The 17913-nt window shown below is 40.1% G+C and overlaps 1 protein-coding gene across 1 annotated transcript in view; it reads right to left on the minus strand.

The window, feature by feature from the left end:
- hspa4a (heat shock protein family A (Hsp70) member 4a) overlaps positions 1 to 17913 on the minus strand; it is a 70890-nt gene that overhangs the window by 16210 nt on the left and 36767 nt on the right. Inside the window, exons 10-14 of the mRNA XM_043703337.2 lie at positions 17419 to 17525; positions 14749 to 14882; positions 10044 to 10237; positions 9147 to 9248; positions 5621 to 5776 (exon numbers count right to left, since the gene is read on the minus strand). Of these exons, the coding sequence (XP_043559272.1) occupies positions 5621 to 5776; positions 9147 to 9248; positions 10044 to 10237; positions 14749 to 14882; positions 17419 to 17525 (693 nt within the window). The remainder of the gene's footprint in view (positions 1 to 5620; positions 5777 to 9146; positions 9249 to 10043; positions 10238 to 14748; positions 14883 to 17418; positions 17526 to 17913) is intronic.

The raw sequence follows: 17913 nt of genomic DNA on the forward strand, positions 1-17913 counted from the left end.
TGCATGACACATTTACAAAGTTAAAGACAAAAATTACATTCTTAAGACACTTCAGGAGGAAGCAGACACAGAAAAAGGGGGAGGGAGAGAAGGGACAGAGGAAAGATGGCAAACTCTGTTCAGCTAATTTCTTATCCATTGATGAAGGATTAAAACAACCAAATGGAAATTATGCTGAATTCCAAAACGGTTAACTTCGGGAATTGAGTCCGTGCCAACTGCAAAGGTGCGAATCAATACTGAAGGCCAGAAATGTGTGCATTTACAGTGGCAAAGTATTGAGTCCTCTGTATGGTCTGAGTTTAAAAATATATTTGTGGGAAATTGGTAGAAACATCAAATCCATACACTTGATGTGGGTCAAGAGAAAAAAAAAAGTTTGCTTTAATATTTAACATTCATCCTGATGAGACGATCTGTAAAGTTAGTAAAGAAAACTTTACGCTTACAAGTAATGCAGCAAGAGATATAGTTTACTTTTCAGTATAAATTACCATTCTCCAAGAATCAGAAAGGTTATTTATGGTTCAACTGGTGGAATTCCACAGTAACTGTTCTACCTACTTCTGTCCCATTCTATGAATAGAACACCAAGTTTACTCTTGTAACAAAGATGAAAGGCTGATTGTGAAAAATGTGCTAAAATACCTTTCCTAACTGCTACATTTAAATCTCTATTTATAAAAGGCTGAATTCTCGGAGAAGTTATTCTTAAATGAACAACTCAAAACGAAAAGACAGAAAAAATGCAACTTAGATTGTAAAGAAGAAAACAATCTAGCTAAAATCAGATTTTACTTTTCACCTTGGGGGGCAATTTTGAGGGATCTATGGGCATGGATCCCAAGATCCTGCTACTTCTCCACACTGCCAAGAATCCTGTCTTTAACCCTGTAATCTGCTTTCAAACTCTACTTCCAAAATGAATCACTTCACACTTTTCCAGGTTGAACTCCATCTGCCACTTCTCAGCCCAGCTCTGCATTCTGTCAATGTCCCCTATTAACCTACAACAGACCTCCACACTATCCACAACTCCACCATCCTTTGTGTCATTGTCAAACCAACCTGCCATTTCCACATTCAAGTAATTTATAAAAAAATCACAAAGAGTGGACATTCCAGAATAAATCCCTGTGGAACACCACTGGTCACCAGCCTCCAGGCTGAATGCTTTCCATCAACTACCACCCTGATTTCTATTGACCAGCCAATTCTGTATCCAGACAGCCAATTTCCCATGTATGGCATGTCTCCTTATTGTCTGAATGAGCCTACCATGAAGAATCTTATCAAATGCCTTGCTTAAATCCATATACACCACATCCACTACTCTACCTTTGTCAATGTGTTTTGCCACATCCTCAAAGAATTCAATAACACCTGTGAGGCAGGACCTGCCCCTTTCAAATCCAGTGGGGAGACAGGCCGCCTAATTGCGGAACGTTTCAGAGAACACCTCTTGGACACCCGGACCAACCAACCCAACCACCCCGTAGCCCAACACTTTAACTCCCCCTCCCACTCCACCAAGGACATGCAGGTCCTTGGACTCCTCCATCGCCAGACCATGGCAACACGACAGTTGGAGGAAGAGCGCCTCATCTTCTGCCTGGGAACCCTCCAACCACAAGGGATGAACTCAGACTTCTCCAGTTTCCTCATTTCCCCTCCCCCCACCTTGTCTCAGTCAAATCCCTCGAACTGAGCACCGCCTTCCTAACCTGCAATCATCTTCCTGACCTCTCCGTCCCCACCCCGGCCTATCACCCTCACCTTGACCTCCCTCCACCTATTGCATTTCCAAAGCCCCTCCCCCAAGTCCCTCCTCCCTACCTTTTATCTTAGCCTGCTGGACACACATTCCTCATTCCTGAAGAAGGGCTTATGCCCGAAACGTCGATTCTCCTGTTCCTTGGATGCTGCCTGACCTGCTGCGCTTTTCCAGCAACACATTTTCCGCTCTGATCTCCAGCATCTGCAGCCCTCACATTCCCTCTCAAATCCATGTTGACTATCTCTAATCAAGGCTGGAAATGTGTTGCTGGAAAAGCGCAGCAGGTCAGGCAGCATCCTCTCCTATCTCTAATCAAGCTACGCTTTTCCAATCAATTGTAAACCCTGCCTCTCAGAGTCCTCTCCAATAATTTGCCAACATAAGACTGACAGCCCTGTAATTCCCAGGGTTATCACTATTCCCTTTCTAGAAGGAAATAACAGTTGCCACCCTCCAATCAACTGGTACAACTCCAGTGGACAGTGACGACACAAAGATCATTGCCAAAGGCATAATATTTTTACCTTGCTTCCCATAGTAACCTTGGGTATATCCTACCTGCTCCAGGAGACTGGTCTATCCTCATGTTTTTCAAAATTTTCCAGCACATCCTCCTTAACATCAACCCATTCGGGTGTATCAGCCTGTTTCATGCACTCCTCACAAAACGACAAGGTCCCTCTCAATAGTGTATACTGAAGCAAAGCATTCATTAAAGACCTCTCCTATCTCTTCTGACTCCAGGCACAAGTTACCTCCACTATCACTGATTGGCCCTACCCTCACTCTGGCCATCCTCTTGTGCCTCACGTAAGTGTAGAACGCCTTGGGGTTTTCCTTAATCCTATCTGCTAAGGCTTTCTCATGCCCTCTTCTAGCTAAATCCATTCTTCAGTCTCTTCCTGGCTACCTTGTAACCCTCTAGAACCCTTTCTTATCCTTGTTTCCTCAAACTTAAGCTTTCTTCTTCCTCTTGACTAAATGTTCCACACCACATCACTTAAGATTCCTTTCATTCCTAGCCTCAGTGGGACAAACCTATTCAGCACTCTAAGCAAGTGCTCCCTAAATAACCTCCACATTTCTGTTGCGCATTTTCCTGAGAATATCTGTTCTCAGTTCCTGCCTAATAGCATTGTAATTCTCCCTCTCCCAATTAAATACTTTCCCATACCATCTGCTCCTATCCCTCTCTATGACTTCAATAAAGGTCAGGGAGTTGTGATCACTATCACCAAAATGCTCTCCCATAGAGATCTGACATCAACCTGGTTCATTGCTAAGCACCAAATCTAATATGGCCTCTCCTCTACTCAGCCTATATACATACTGAGTCAGGAATCCTTCATGGACACAGCTGACAAAGGTCTACCCCATCCAAACTATTGAGGAGGTTCCAATCAATATTAGGAAAGTTGAAGTCACCCATGACAACAATCTTGTTACTTCTGCACCTTTCCAAAATCTGCCTCACCATGTCTCTGTTCCTATTGGGGGTTCTATTAAAAAAAACCCAATAAAGTGACTGCTCCTTTCCAGTTTCTCACCTCGACCCATAATGACTCAGTAGACAAGCCCTCCTCAATGATCTCCCTTTCTGCAGCTGTGATACTATCCCTGATTAGCAATGCCACTCCCCCACCTCATTTACTCCCCTGCTATTCCTTTTGAAACACCTAAACCCCAGAACATCCAACAACCATTCCCACCCGTGATATCCAAGTTTCCATAATGGCCGCAACATTGTAGCTCCAAGTACTGATCCATGCTCACACTTCAACCCATCTCACTGACTGCAAATTTGCCTATCAACAGTGCATTCTTCCTCACAGACGTTTTGCATGCTGTATTTACCTATTCACCAGCTACCCCATCCTCTGATCCATAGCTCCAGTTCCCATCCCCTGCCAAATTAGTTTAAATCCTCCCGAGAAGCTCTAGCAAACCTCCCGCACAGGATATTGGTATCCCTCCAGTTCGAGTGCAACCCATCCTTCTTGTACAGGTCCCATCTTCCACAGAAGGTGGAATGATCCATATATCTGAAGTCCTCCCTTCTACACCAGCACTGCAGCCACATGCTCAGCTACACTTGCTCTTTGTTCCGAACCTCACTTGCCCGTGGCACCAGTAGCAATCCTGAGTACTACTTGCTTGTCCTACCTTTTAGCTTCCAATCTAATTTGGTAAAACTTTCGAGCCCAAACAATGGGAACAAAATATTCTTAACTGAGTGCTTGGTGATTACACTGTAATAGTTGCTGATTTTTTTAAGCTTGTTTTTATACTTACAGAGATACAATACTGCAAATGGAATTTTCATTTTGGCTTCGAAGGCGGCTCAATGAGTTTAAATGTGAACTTTATTGTCACTACTCTATCAGCCCTTTTATTAAAAGATCTGTGAAGTCATACCTCAGCCTTCTCTTTTCTACAAAAAAGAACCACCTGCCTTTAAACATTTCCACATATGTTTACCAAAGAGAGACGAGAATCAACTTCCTACTTCTTTTGTGCATCTCTCAAACTCAGTTGAGAAAACAGTTATTTGCATTCAACAAATTGCTATTACCATCTATTACTATTCATAATTTGGATCTTTTCCCTTAGCTTTCTGTGCACCGAAATCTTAGTTCGCAGCTCCCTCATTTTCATTATCAAAAGCACTTGCATTGGCTACTTACATACTAGGTCTGTAACTTAATTAATCTCTTGTATTATGCTGCTTTCTTTTGTATTAACTACACCTTCCAACTTGGTGCAGTCTGAAAATTTTGAAATTGTGCTGATTCCAAGGCCATTAAATGGAGCATTCGAAGTGCTGACAACCCCAATAACGTACCACGTCCTGGCATTTGAAATGTTTGTCCAGATGTTTGAATGTTGCAAGAGTACCCGCCTCCAATCTCACAGGCAGTACATTCCATCTTACCACCACTCTCTGGATGACAGATGTTTTCATTAGTTCCCCTCCAAATTACTTACTTCTCAACTTAAACTTGCACCCTCCGGTCTTAGGCAGGTCTGCCATGGGGAGAAAGACACTCACGATCTACCTATTGATGTGTCTCAATTTTGAGTACTTCAATCAGATCTCTCCTTAGCCTCCTCTGCTCCAAGGAAAACAAATCTGACCTATTCACTCGCTCATAACAGATTTTCAATAGCAATCACCTTTTCAAAAGACTCAGTTAAAAATCTCTCAGCCTCTCCATCCGACAATCCATTGTGACAACCCCAGATCAATTCTGTCTTTCCAAGCGTCGATTGATTCTTTCCTTCAATTTTTCCAATAATTTTCTTACTGCTGAATTAAGACTAACTGGCAACTATCTGACTAACCCTGCTGTCTTCTTGAACGAGGGAACGTTAGCTATCCTCCAGTTTTTTGGCACTTCATCTGTAGCCAGTGAATTATTAAACATCCCCACCAGAGTTGCAGCCACCTCTTCCTTTGCCTCCCATAGCAGCCTGTGATGAATCTCATCAGGCCCTGGGGATTTATGTACCTTTATGCTGTGAAAACATCTAATACTTCATCCTCTTAAATTTTAAGACGCTCTGGAAACTCACCATCCCAACTGGAACCTTCAGCTACAATGTCTTTCTCCTTTGTGAATACAGATGGGAAATATTCAGTTAAGATCTCACCCACTGCCTTTGCCTCCACACACACACTAACTCTTGTCTCTAATAGGCCCCATACTTTCCCAGCTAAGAACTTCGGCAGCATGTCTGTTATCAATAATCAAGTCTTGCACTATTAAGCAACTGTTCGACGAGTTATATGTTTAGCTCTTAGTAGCTATATTATAACAACCTTTGCTCAAGAGTATTTCCTACCTCAGTTTCAATGAATAGGTTCAGCAGCTGCTGATCGAACTGCCATTGCAGATTACTCTCTATGGGTAGGTCCACAGTCTTTGTTTTGACCTTTGCTTTTTTTGCCTGAGGAGGCTGGTCTCTATTTTTATCTTCCTTGGAAGCAGTTTCGCCAGTCTAAAAGAAAAAGAACAAGAAATCAATTTTATGTTGATTGGATGAATCAATCTTTCATAACATTATATTTAAAAAGCTTGACAATCAACGATGAGGAGGGAGGGAGGGAAATAGGAAGAGTTGAGATAGGGTTGCTCATTTAGGATTGAGTGGAATTTCTTCACTCAAAGGGTTGAGTCTCTTTAGAATTCTCAGAGGGTGTTGATGCTCAAGGTTGAAATGGACACATATCTCTTGATTCAGATTGTCCAAAAATATGAGAAGGGAAAGAAAAGTGAGTTGTGAATGGAGGATCAAATGGTAAAGATCTGAGGAACTGTATAGTCTACTCCTTATTCCTATTTCACATGCTCTTACTTCTTAAATGTGCCTCTGGAGGAAGTATTTAGTAGACTTAGCTTTGTGGACATAATTCATTCCCCATTTCTGATCATGTTTTGATATGACCATCCAGAATATATATATAAAAAGTCAACTTTTTCTGTCCACTTTAAATTCTTAATTCTACATTTCTAACATTTCCTACTGTAATTACATCCTCAATGATGAGAGCACAGTGGATAGGGAAGGGGAAAAAAGTGATTAATGCAGGAGGAAAAGGTAGTGACCAGGGCAAAATGGACTTGGTGGTCTTGTTCATCGTTCATGGTGAAGATGTTCACCGTGGTAGGTTTCTGGTGGGTATGCAAATGACTGCTAAAGGCAATGCATTCTTAACGGGTTCCTCCTCGAATAGGATCGAGCAGTGCAGGCAAGTTCTGAGTGAGTTGCTAGCTTACAATTTTCACACCTTATTTTTCTCTGCCTTGGATAAGGCACTTTATTTTGAAGGAAGTTGCATAGTTTATTTGATTGTGTCTATCAAACCTAAGTGAAACCTTTAAAAGTGTTTTTGTAGCACATCTGAACAACATGAACGTGAACCCCAGACTCGAGCTTAGTACGGAATTTTTTTTGCTTAGCAAATATCAGGCATTCTGGCAACATGAAATTCCAACTCAGGCACGAGAGTCTCAATATGTATGGGTGCTTGGCATGCCAGTTTAGGTGAGCATTTGAATGCCTGTTATTTTGTTCAACTATCTTCTTCAGTATCTTCAGAAACTTCAGAAAGCAGCTCAAGTCAAAGTGGCCAAGTTTCTTTGCGGGATGATAGTACACAGTCCAAGTATTGTGGGAGTAGAGCAGATTGGGCAGAACTAATTACGTAAAAGACTTTTGATGTTCAAAGTCTGTTCAAGAATTGCATTGAATTCTTGCATGGATCTGATTGTCAACATAAGAGAAATTGTTTGATAAATGAACTTATCTATTGCTGACAGATTCTAATCATGGCCTGAAACATTGCAATCAAGAGGTGGCCTTCCACGTACAGGTTGGTACAATACTTCAGTTTTGTTAGTGTTGATCGTAAGGCCAGATTTGTTGCATGCATTATTGAACGAACCATGCATTGCAGCTAGTGAAATGATCAGCAAACAGGAAAATCGGAGGATATCATTGGACACCTTGGTCTACCACTTCTTCATTCAGCCCCATGCTGTCAAAGAAAGGTGTGGACAAAGAAAAATATGGATTTATAGGTGGAGGATATGGAAGGAAAAGAGCGTTGAGAGAAGTTGGTAATGTACAGGAACAAATTATGCACCAATATCACCCCAAAGTTTCAAGTAATTATTTTTGTCTTTAATGTTATCCCACCTATTTCTCGTCTCCTTTAGTCTAAAGCCTCAATTTCCTTTGCTATGCATCACTTGTTCATTGCAATGCATTATATTGACTAGCATCTTACAGAAATATATGTGTGAATAACCGGTGCACTGCCTTTCATTTGCTGCATGACAACAAACAGTTTAGAAAAAACAATGCCTACAGCCCAAGGAAAATTTTACTTTTACTCCATTTGTCACTATGCACATTCCGAATTTTCTTTGCTGTACTGCTGGCATTCATGCATTCTGCTGCCCCAACCCTATTTTCTAGAAATTGTCTCTTTCGACTACCCTAATGCTTTATCATGTCTCCTTAGCAAGAACTTATTTCACCAGATTTTGTTTACCTGTTCCTAAACGTTGTGACATGGTGTGAGATTTTGATAAAAACTGAGCAAGATAACATTCTGGTAACTATCAACTTCCTTCAGAAAGTAAATCAGTACTCCATGTTGAGCAGCATGGAAAAAATGTTAAGAACAGAGCATGTATCTTGGATGGGGTTCTTCAACATTCCATCACCAAGAGTGGCTCAGTAGCACTGTTGCGACCAAGTTAGCAAACTCCTGAAGAATACTGTTAACAGTGTATCTACAGATTGTCAAAGAACCAAAAAAGGAAAAGCACTATTCAATCACATCTTCACCAATCCACCAATCACAATTGCATCCCAGATACCACTCATGGAAGTAACTACAGCATAGTTATTGTAATGAGAAAGCCTGACTTCACATTGAGAACCAAATTGCGTAGCACCACCACCATGCAAAATAGGATCAATCCAAAAGATTTAGCAGCGCATAACTGGACATCCAGAAGGGTCTGTGGCTATAGACAGCAGCATTGCATTTCAGTTTGCAATTTCATGGCCAGGGATATTACATTATTACTATCAAGCCATTGGATCAACCTTGGCATACTGGGTAGTGTAGGGGAGCATGCTGGGAGCAACACCAGGTATTTTTAAGAGTGAGAAGCCAATTGAGTGCAATTAAAGTACAGACCAAAGCCACACCAAAACAGTAGACATAACACACTATCAAAGTTAAGCAATCAATTATTAACTGTCTACCACCATCCACAAACAAGTTTAGGAGGCTCCATAAGTATCCATATGATCTACCTTTTTCAAATCACAATTTAGGGAAATGCTGAAATAGAATCACCTTGCAACTACTGTAGCAATTGTTCAACACCATTCTGGACAAAGCAGCCCACTACATTAGCATTTCTTTCTCTCCCTTCCACTAGTATTTGCATCCCACTTGCACTGCAACATCCATAACAAGATGCACTGAGATAATACAGGGCAGCTTTGGCAGGAGGTGCATAGGGAACTTGCAGATTAAATCTCTAACTGACACTTCTCGATTTAGAAAATATATGCCTTCTCCCTACCAAGTGTTGTGGACTTATTTATATCATAGACTATAGTGGCTCAAGAAGGCTTACTATCATGTTCAATGTGATAAAAGTGGCCATTCACTTGTTATAAGTAATTGCTTACATTGCAATTTGAGAAAATTCAAGTACTGGAGATTTCTCATCATAATGTAAGGTGTGAAGAGTCCATTGATCCTTCAATAATTACAGTGATAATCCTTAAAGGACAGTAAATGGAAAAAAATCACAGCAAAAAGCTAAATAAAAAAAGTTACCTCCATTTCATCAATTTCATTTTTCTGACCCTCTGCTGATCCTGGAGGGAGATTACCATCACCATGAGCTGGTTCCTCCTGCTGGTCAATTTGCATCTTGCTCTGAAAAGAACAAAAATTTGCAGCTCCACAACCCATCAATTCAAACACAATGACATAGACTAGTAAATGATTCTTTTTAAGATAGGGAACTAAGGAGCATTGCGATCAAAACACCAATCCTTGTTCATAACATACTATAATACTTTAGTTATGAATTGTTTTCAGCTAAATGATCCAACTTAGTTGTCATTTTGAGTTTTCTTCCCTTGTTATCGTCAACTATCCCTCAGCTCTTCTGTGAAAGTAGAAATTAAATATTCACAAGGTGTGGCAATCCAGAATCTTTTATGTCTATTAACTTCACTGCATAAAGGATAAGTAATAACGAAGCCTCAATAGTTAGCACATCACTAGGTAAAACCTAGTCCTTGTTTTAGTGCAGTGTATCCATATTAATTCACATAGAATTAAGCAAAAATAGTTGTGTGCTATTATAGACAGAGACCAGGCACACTGCTATCGGGGAGGAAGGAAAATCAAACCGTTATGGACCAATGGATACAAGCCAAGAAGTTGATTAGTTTACTCTTTGCGGTAGGGAAGATCCACAGTTGCAATGTGGGAGAGAGATTGTGGGGATGCAATAGAAGGTGTGATAAATAAGTTAGGATTTAATTTAAGCAAGCAACTTTGTGCCTTAATGTTGAAAATACCAATTCAGCAGCAATGGTACCATTGAGACACTTATGATGAATACTTTCAACTGTCAAACTGCACAGTCAGTCCATAATTCAAGAGCACCAATAAACATTGTTTATCAAACCATTCATTAAGAGCAAAGTATTACAAATATACCTCCTCTTCTTTCAGATTAGTCTGGGATTGATCTGTTTCCATAGGAATATCATCAGTCTCTTCACATTTCTGCACTTCCACCAATGAGGCACTGGATACGCTGAAGATACCATGAATATTAACCCGCACTTTCACTTTCACTTTAGAACTGGACCCATCAGTTTGAGGGACCACCTTTTGAATTGTAAAGTAACCTAAACCAAAAAAAGTAGTAAAATACTAAGAATTAATACATCAAAATGCTCCTTTTGAAAAAAAAAGCTATATGCAAATCACTTGAGAGTTATTGGTCTTAAGGAAATAGACTAACCAATGCAGACATTAAGTTTATCTGGTTAGAATCACTTGTCTCTACTGAAAGCACTCAAATCTCTTAATCAGGTACTCACTTTTGCTATTCAATGTCTAGATGTGCACAGGCATAACCAGGGATGAGGTAACAGTGAGATCCCTGGAGATACGAATTGGATTTTTAAAACAATTCACTATGCAGTTGTGTGACATAGATCAGACTAGCATTTATTGTTCATCCTTGAATATCCTCAAAATAGCTTTGATGATGATTTTCCTTCGAATAGTCTTTTTGCTGCACTATCGAAAACAGTCATCTACTTCAGGTTGCTTCAATTAAGAGTCAACCTCATTGTTGTGGATTCGGAATCACAATAGGACAGATCTGATCAGGATATCAGATTCGCATCTATAGAGCCATAAGATGTAGGAGGTGAAGTAGGCCTTTCTAACCATTGGGTTTGCTCTACCTTTCAATGAAATTGTGGCTGCACTAATAATCAACTCCCCTTTCCTGCCTTTTGGCCACAACCTCTAACTCCCTCACTGATGAAAAATCTGTTTCTTTCAACCTTGAATATACTCAACAATCCAACATTGACCGCCTTCTGGAGTAAAGCATTCCACAAGTGCAATTCCTCCTCAACTTTATCTTAAATAGGTTACCCCTTACTTGGAGATTATTCCCTTTTGATCCTAGACTTGCCCCATAAAGGGGAAATAATCGCGCTTCATCTACACGGTCAAGTCCCTTAAGAATCTTAGAGGTTTCAATAAGGTTGCCTCTCATTCTTCTAAACTCTTACTAGCACAAGCTTAATCTAATGAATTTGTATCAAGAAAAATTCTCCATATGCCAACTTCAACCTTGTGTACATTCAAAAGAGAGAATTTATATATGGAACCAGAGTAAGTTGGTGAGGTCCTTAAAAAATACTTTACATTGATATTCACAAAACAGAAATACATGGTGGATGATTATCTTGGGAGGACTATGTTGATATTCTAGGAAAATGTAAAGGTGATGGTGGTGTTTTGGTGTTCTGAAAAACATTGGAGGTAGACAAGTCACCAGTGCCTGATGCAATCTATCCCAGAATGCTGAAGGATGCTGGTGAAGAATGTGCCAGGGCCTTGGATGAATTATTTGTATCTGTTTTAGTGACTGGAGAGATCCTAGAGCACTGGCGAATAGCCAGACTGGTGAGTCTAATGTCGTGGTTGGGAAAGTACTAGAGAAGAATTTTAGGGACAGGATTGACTCACATGAAAAGAATGGAAGGGTGTTTTTCTGATTGGAGATCTGTATGTCATGTTCCGCAGGGATTAATGTGAGGACTCCTTTTGTTTGTATAGAAGTGATCTGGAGGACAATATCGGTGGCCTGATTAGTAACTTTGCAGACAACACAGGTTGGGGGAGCTGTGGATAGTGAGGAGAACTGCCAGAGGATACAGCAGGATATAAATAGGCTGGATACTTGGACAGAAAAAAAGGCAGATGGCGTTTAATCCAGAAAAACGGGAGTTGATGCATTTTGGAAAATCTAGTGCAGGAGGGAAGTATACAGAAAATGGCAGAATCCTTAATAGCATCAGCATAGAGGGATCTAGGCAAATAGGTCTTCACTTCCCTGAAAGTGGCAATATAAAATCAATAAAGTGATCAAGAAAACATGATATGTTTATCTTCATCTGCTGGGAAGAGTATGAAAACTGGCAGATCATGCTGCAGTTGATTTAGATAAGCCACATTTGGAATAGTGTGCTCAGTTCTGGTAGCCACACTACGAAAAGGACCACAGACTTTGGAGAAAACAATTTCAAAGATTCACTGTGTATACTAACTGGATATAATGATTCTCAAGTAGGGGGAGGCAATTGTCTCATGGTATTATTGCGAGACTATTAATCCAGATAATGTTCTGGAGACCTGGGTTCAAACCCTGCCATGGCTGATGGAACATGAATGGAATAACAATCTGGAATTTGTCAATGGCAATCACTCACTAATGAGTATGACTGTCCATCTGCAAAATTCCACGTTACTAATTAGGGTTCTGTGGATCCTTGCATGGCTGATATGTTAATACTAAAAAGCTGCACTGCTGACCACACATTTGGCAGGTGCTTTCAGAGGGTGGAATTAGTCCTTGCCTTTGAGATTGTTGGCATTCCTTTCTCCAGTTCCACTTCCACACTTGCCCTTGCTGCCAGGTGTTCAAAGAATAGCGTTCCTTATGGGAGTTTCCTCCCAGTTGGTTTCTTTTGAACAAGGGTTGCCGATATGTCGACAACCATGTTGCGTATCCTGCAGAAGTCTTTGACATGGTTCCTTTGTCCTCTTGTTAGGATGCCTTCCTCGAGTTGGGCGAACATGATTTGCTTTGGTAGTCTGAACTCAGCCATTTAAGCACGGGGCTGGTCCAGCGGAGATGGTTTCAGATGATCACTGCCTTGATTTAGTGCTGTTCACTACTTCACGAATGCTGATGTTAGTATGCCTGCCCTCTCAGCTGATATGGAGACTCCATCTCAAATATGACAGTATTTTGAGGTGGCTTCTATGCACAGAAATAGTTTTGGAGCAAATTAGAAGAGGACCACCTTATACACAAGAATTTTGGCATTAGCACAAATGTCACTGTCAAAGCAGCTCATCTTTAGGTGTCCAAAGGTGGTACTCCTAAGTCGGATGCAATATTGAATCTCCACATCAATGTCAGTCTTAGATGAGACGTCACTTTTCAGTTAGGGGAAATGTTGTGTGTTTGGACGATTTCTCTATTGAACATAATGAACGATAACCCCAGAGCTTGATCTGGGACAAATTAGTAAAGGATTCAAATCTTCTTGGAGGTCAAGGTTGAGACCAATTGCTTCCGTAAAGGCACAAAACAGAGATGATACTGTTATCCACATACTGAAGTTCTGCAAGCAAGGCCGGTATCATTTCTTTGGATTTCAACCATTTGAGGTAGAAGTTTCTCACGCGCTCTGTAGACAACTCCCAAAGCACTGGAAGCTTGTTCTCGATAAGAATAATGATGGCAAAGAAGATGGAGAAAAAGGTGATGACATATCCCTGCTTGAACCCAGTCTTCACTCAAAGTATTCTGTTATATTACTGCCACCGACATCTTGTCTTGAAGGAGACAGGGGATGTTGAGGAACTTCACTGGACGGCTGACCTTCGGCAGGATCTTCCCAATTGACTGAGTCAAGAGCGTTGGTCAGGTCAAGAATGCCAGTCATCAAATGGTGATCTATGCAGAAAATACTAATGACTGACAGCAAATGAAGACTGCAGCAGTGAATCTGGAATTAAGGGTCTAATGACGACCATGAAATCACTGAATTATCAGAAAAACATGCCTCGTTCACAATGTCCTATAAAGAAGAAAACTACTGTCCTTACCTGGTCTGGCCTCATGACTCCAGACCCATAACAATGTGGTTGACTCTTAATTGCAACATCTACATCCCATGAATGAATAAAAGTGTCCTCACATGTACATTCCAGAAATGGACTAATGTTCATGAAATAAAGTTTAGACAATAAATGAACCCTAAATATAATGTACATCCAATAGCTTTGTAAGCAGAATGATAGCTGGAATGGAGATGCAGCTAAATCTGTTAATTATCTTAGTTATCAAATTTATTTCGGATGAGGCACAACAACTCAAACGGGTTATGGGAGTCTTAGGAAAATACACAGTCTCCATAATACTCTCAATGGTAGAAGTGCAACATGTGGACAAAATCCTTTCCCTATCAGGATAATTCTTAGTGCATTTTGGATTATTTAATAAAAAGATGTCCAATAGCAGAATCCCATCTCATGATAGATGCTATATTGGAAGTTTTACAAGCAAAGATCGATTCAGCTTACTGTGAACACATTGTCATTAAGATGTACATTCCCAACACCTGGCATCACATCAGTATTGGAAAGAATATATACGAGATCACAAATTCATGTTGCAGATAAAAAACTTTTTTTTTTGGTTTGACAGCAGAATTTTGGACAGAGTACAGCAATCATGTGTTCACTGAAGTAGCAGCATAACACATCTAATGTAACCTATAAACATTTGAGAAACAACTTCACTTTTAGGATTAATCTGAGATAGACTGATACCTTTCAGTGACAAGCATGCTGGCCATAGGCCCTTTCATGAGTCTGCATGACACAGGAGCGAAAACTGGATCATGCAGGATAGTCCAATCTCAGCATCAACATTTACATGATAAACATCGCTGAGGCTCTATTCATGACATTTCAATAAGGTTGATTTTATAGGAATGAGTGCAAGACAAAAAGTGTTCTCAGAGTCTCTTTTTAGCAATGTTTACTTGCTCTTCACTAAAAACAGCAATTAGAAAGAACATAAGCATTTACTTTATCTCACCAATTTTGGGGTCAGGATAAGGCAATTCCTTGAGACAACTGTAGATTGCTTCAAGGTTAAAGGGTTCTTTTCTGTAGAAAGTGAGAACTTTGGAAAACGGTGCTGCATGGTTCTTGGGGAACACCTCACAATCACTACAAATAAAATTATAGAATACTTGAGTTAAATACACTAACTATACACACAAACCATTAGTCTGAAGTTACATACATGACGCTATAAATATTTCATTAAAGTCTAACAGCAAATTATGTCCACATTAATTTACTCTCGGTTGAGAAAATATATTTTCACTCACTGGATTAAATTTATAAAGGAAATGCCATGAAAATTCTGTCAAATGATAGCCCATTTTTTACTAGAGCCTTTAACGTTGAAAAGCAATGAGGTATGTTCAGACATAAGCAAAATTAACATTAAACTAAAAATTAAATCTTAGTAAGAGTAGTAAGATATGAGGAGTGGTAGAGATAGACAGACAGAATTTCAAAGCCTACAGCTTAACATAATTGAAGACACAAAACCAATGATGAGAAGAATACAGAGAAGGGGTAGGTGGATGGACAAAAAGGTCATGAAGGGAAAACAGAAAACTGGTAATTTTTAGATGATAAACTTGAAAGGAAGCCATGAATTAATATCAGTTAATAATCACAAGGATGATGGGTGTGTACAACAGGACATAAGCTGCAGTGATTTGCATGAGATGAAGGGAATAGCCGTTGAGCACCGGAATAACCTTGTGACATAATCCAGGATGTTGCCTGGTATGGTAGAAAGATCGTATGAGGAAAGGCTGAGGCACTTGGGGCTGTTTTCATTGGAGAAAAGAAGGTTTAGGGGTGACTTGATAGAGGTGTATAAGATGATTAGGGGTTTAGATAGGGTCGACAGTGAGAATCTTTTTCCACGTATGGAGTCAGCTATTACAAGGGGGCATAGCTTTAAATTAAGGGGGGGTAGGTATAGGACAGATGTTAGGGGTAGGTTCTTTACTCAGCGAGTCGTGAGTTCATGGAATGCCCTGCCAGTAGCAGTGGTGGACTCTCCCTCATTATGGGCATTTAAGCGGGCATTGGATAGGCATATGGAGGATAGTGGGCTAGTGTAGGTTAGTTGGGCTTGGATCGGCGCAACATCGAGGGCCGAAGGGCCTGTACTGCGCTGTATTCTTCTATGTTCTATGCCTCAGTCACTGGCAGACACGCTGCAGCAGAGATAACAGTACAATGACAGATGTAGATGAAATTTGTAACGGAAAGAATGCAGGGCTCAGCTTGGAAGAAAATAAGACCTAGAAAGGGTTTGGATTAACAGATTTATTGGAATAAAATCTATTATGGACAAGATAAGCCGAATGAGGAATAGCTGGACAGAAACAAGGTACAGATCTAGGTTTTGGACTGGAAAAAGCTAACTTTTTTGAGATTGCCAAAATAAATTCCCCAAGATGTCAGAAATTTGAATAATAATTCTGGAAAAACTCAGAAGATTTGGCAGCATCTAGGGGAGGGTGAAGAGAGTGAAATAATAGTTAACGGACTTTATTTCACTTTTCACAGATTCTGCAAGAGCTGACTATTTCCATCAGCTTGTTTTGGCAAGTTTAGCATTACAGAAGAAAGGGAAAAAGGAGCAGGAGCATGGCAGAGACAGGCAAATAGATAGCAATCACAATTTTGGCACATTAACGCCCTGTACTTGGTTCCTGTGGCTAAAAAGGATCAATACAGAACATCTGAAAGTGTGTTGACAGCAGAGACAGGAGAATCATTTTTCCCAGAAATTTTGGAAGAGCTCATGATTTTGCAGAAGAGCAGGAACAAATTGCACTTGCACAGAAATTCAGGACTTCAAAATCAAACAATTTTTAATATAAAATCAATTAACCATAAGCTTACGCCCTACACAGCACAACCTCAATTATCCGAACATCAATTATTGGAAATTCGGATTATCCAAACAAGATCTCAAGGTCCCGTTAAAAACAGCATTAGGAAACTTAGCATTCAGTTATCAGTTAAACGGCATTATGGTGTGCATTGCCGGATAACCGAGAAATGTTCGATAACTTGCTCTCAAATTATCGCTCGATGTTGTTATTGGATAAACAACATTATGGCATGCTTTGCCAGATAACCAGCACTCAAAACTACTGCTTGTTTACAATCAGATCAATTATCTGAACGATCAATTATTCAAATAAAATACTCGCAGCCCATCTCATTTGGATAATCCAGGTTTTACTGTATACAACAGATAATAAGTCAAGTTTGTCTGCCAATTTTCTTCACTTTTGTTCCCTGGCACTTGAGTACTAAGATATGGTTCTAGGATTGATGACAACTGCCTGGTAACATCACCTGCAAATTACGAAAGCAGGAATCAGATATTTCATCTCAGGCACCAGAGACAAGCCAATTCTGCCATAGCTGGAAGAATCCTACAAGTCATTAATAGATCGAGAACCAGGGCCATAATAGTACTTTGCCATGATGTCACGACGAGTGTATACCAAGCAGTTAAACAATATAAATGGTGATGTATTCATGACTATTACTGTACTTTTTTTCTCAAAAGGTTTACAAACATGTGAAAATTGCAAATGGGAATTTGAACAGACTCCCAACTTCTGAAATGCACAAGACAAGATGGAAAAAGAATACTCACCCAAGTCCTTCATCTGCAGGGGAATTCCACCTCATGGAAATTGGGAATGGAACTAAGTCTGTGATAGAAAATTCCCTTACTTTGAATGCAGGTGAAAGAATAGCACACTAGAAAAAAAAACAAAAAGTACAGTTTTGCATTAATTTTTAATGCAGTCTCTTTGACTAGCACCCCACACATCTTGCACAACAATTCCCTCTTTCATCAACATATGTTGATGAAACTCTGATCTACAAGCTGCACTCCTTCAATGAGAACCCTTTAACAGTATCCTCCAAGCACATAACCTCTACCACCTAGGAGGGACAAGGGCAACATACACAGGAAAACCACTACCCCTAAGTTCTCCTCCAAGCTGCATACCATCTTCTCTTGGATGTATAATGCCATTCCTTCGCTGTTGCTGGATAAAAATCTCAAAGCTGCCTTTTGAACAGCACTGTGGCTGTACCCACACATGGACTCATCACTTTCTCAAGGGCAATTAGAAATATG

This window comes from Chiloscyllium plagiosum, unplaced genomic scaffold (genome assembly GCF_037043375.1).
Source record: "Chiloscyllium plagiosum isolate Xiang-an unplaced genomic scaffold, Cpla_swu_hap1 HiC_scaffold_16, whole genome shotgun sequence".
Lineage (NCBI taxonomy): Eukaryota > Metazoa > Chordata > Chondrichthyes > Orectolobiformes > Hemiscylliidae > Chiloscyllium > Chiloscyllium plagiosum.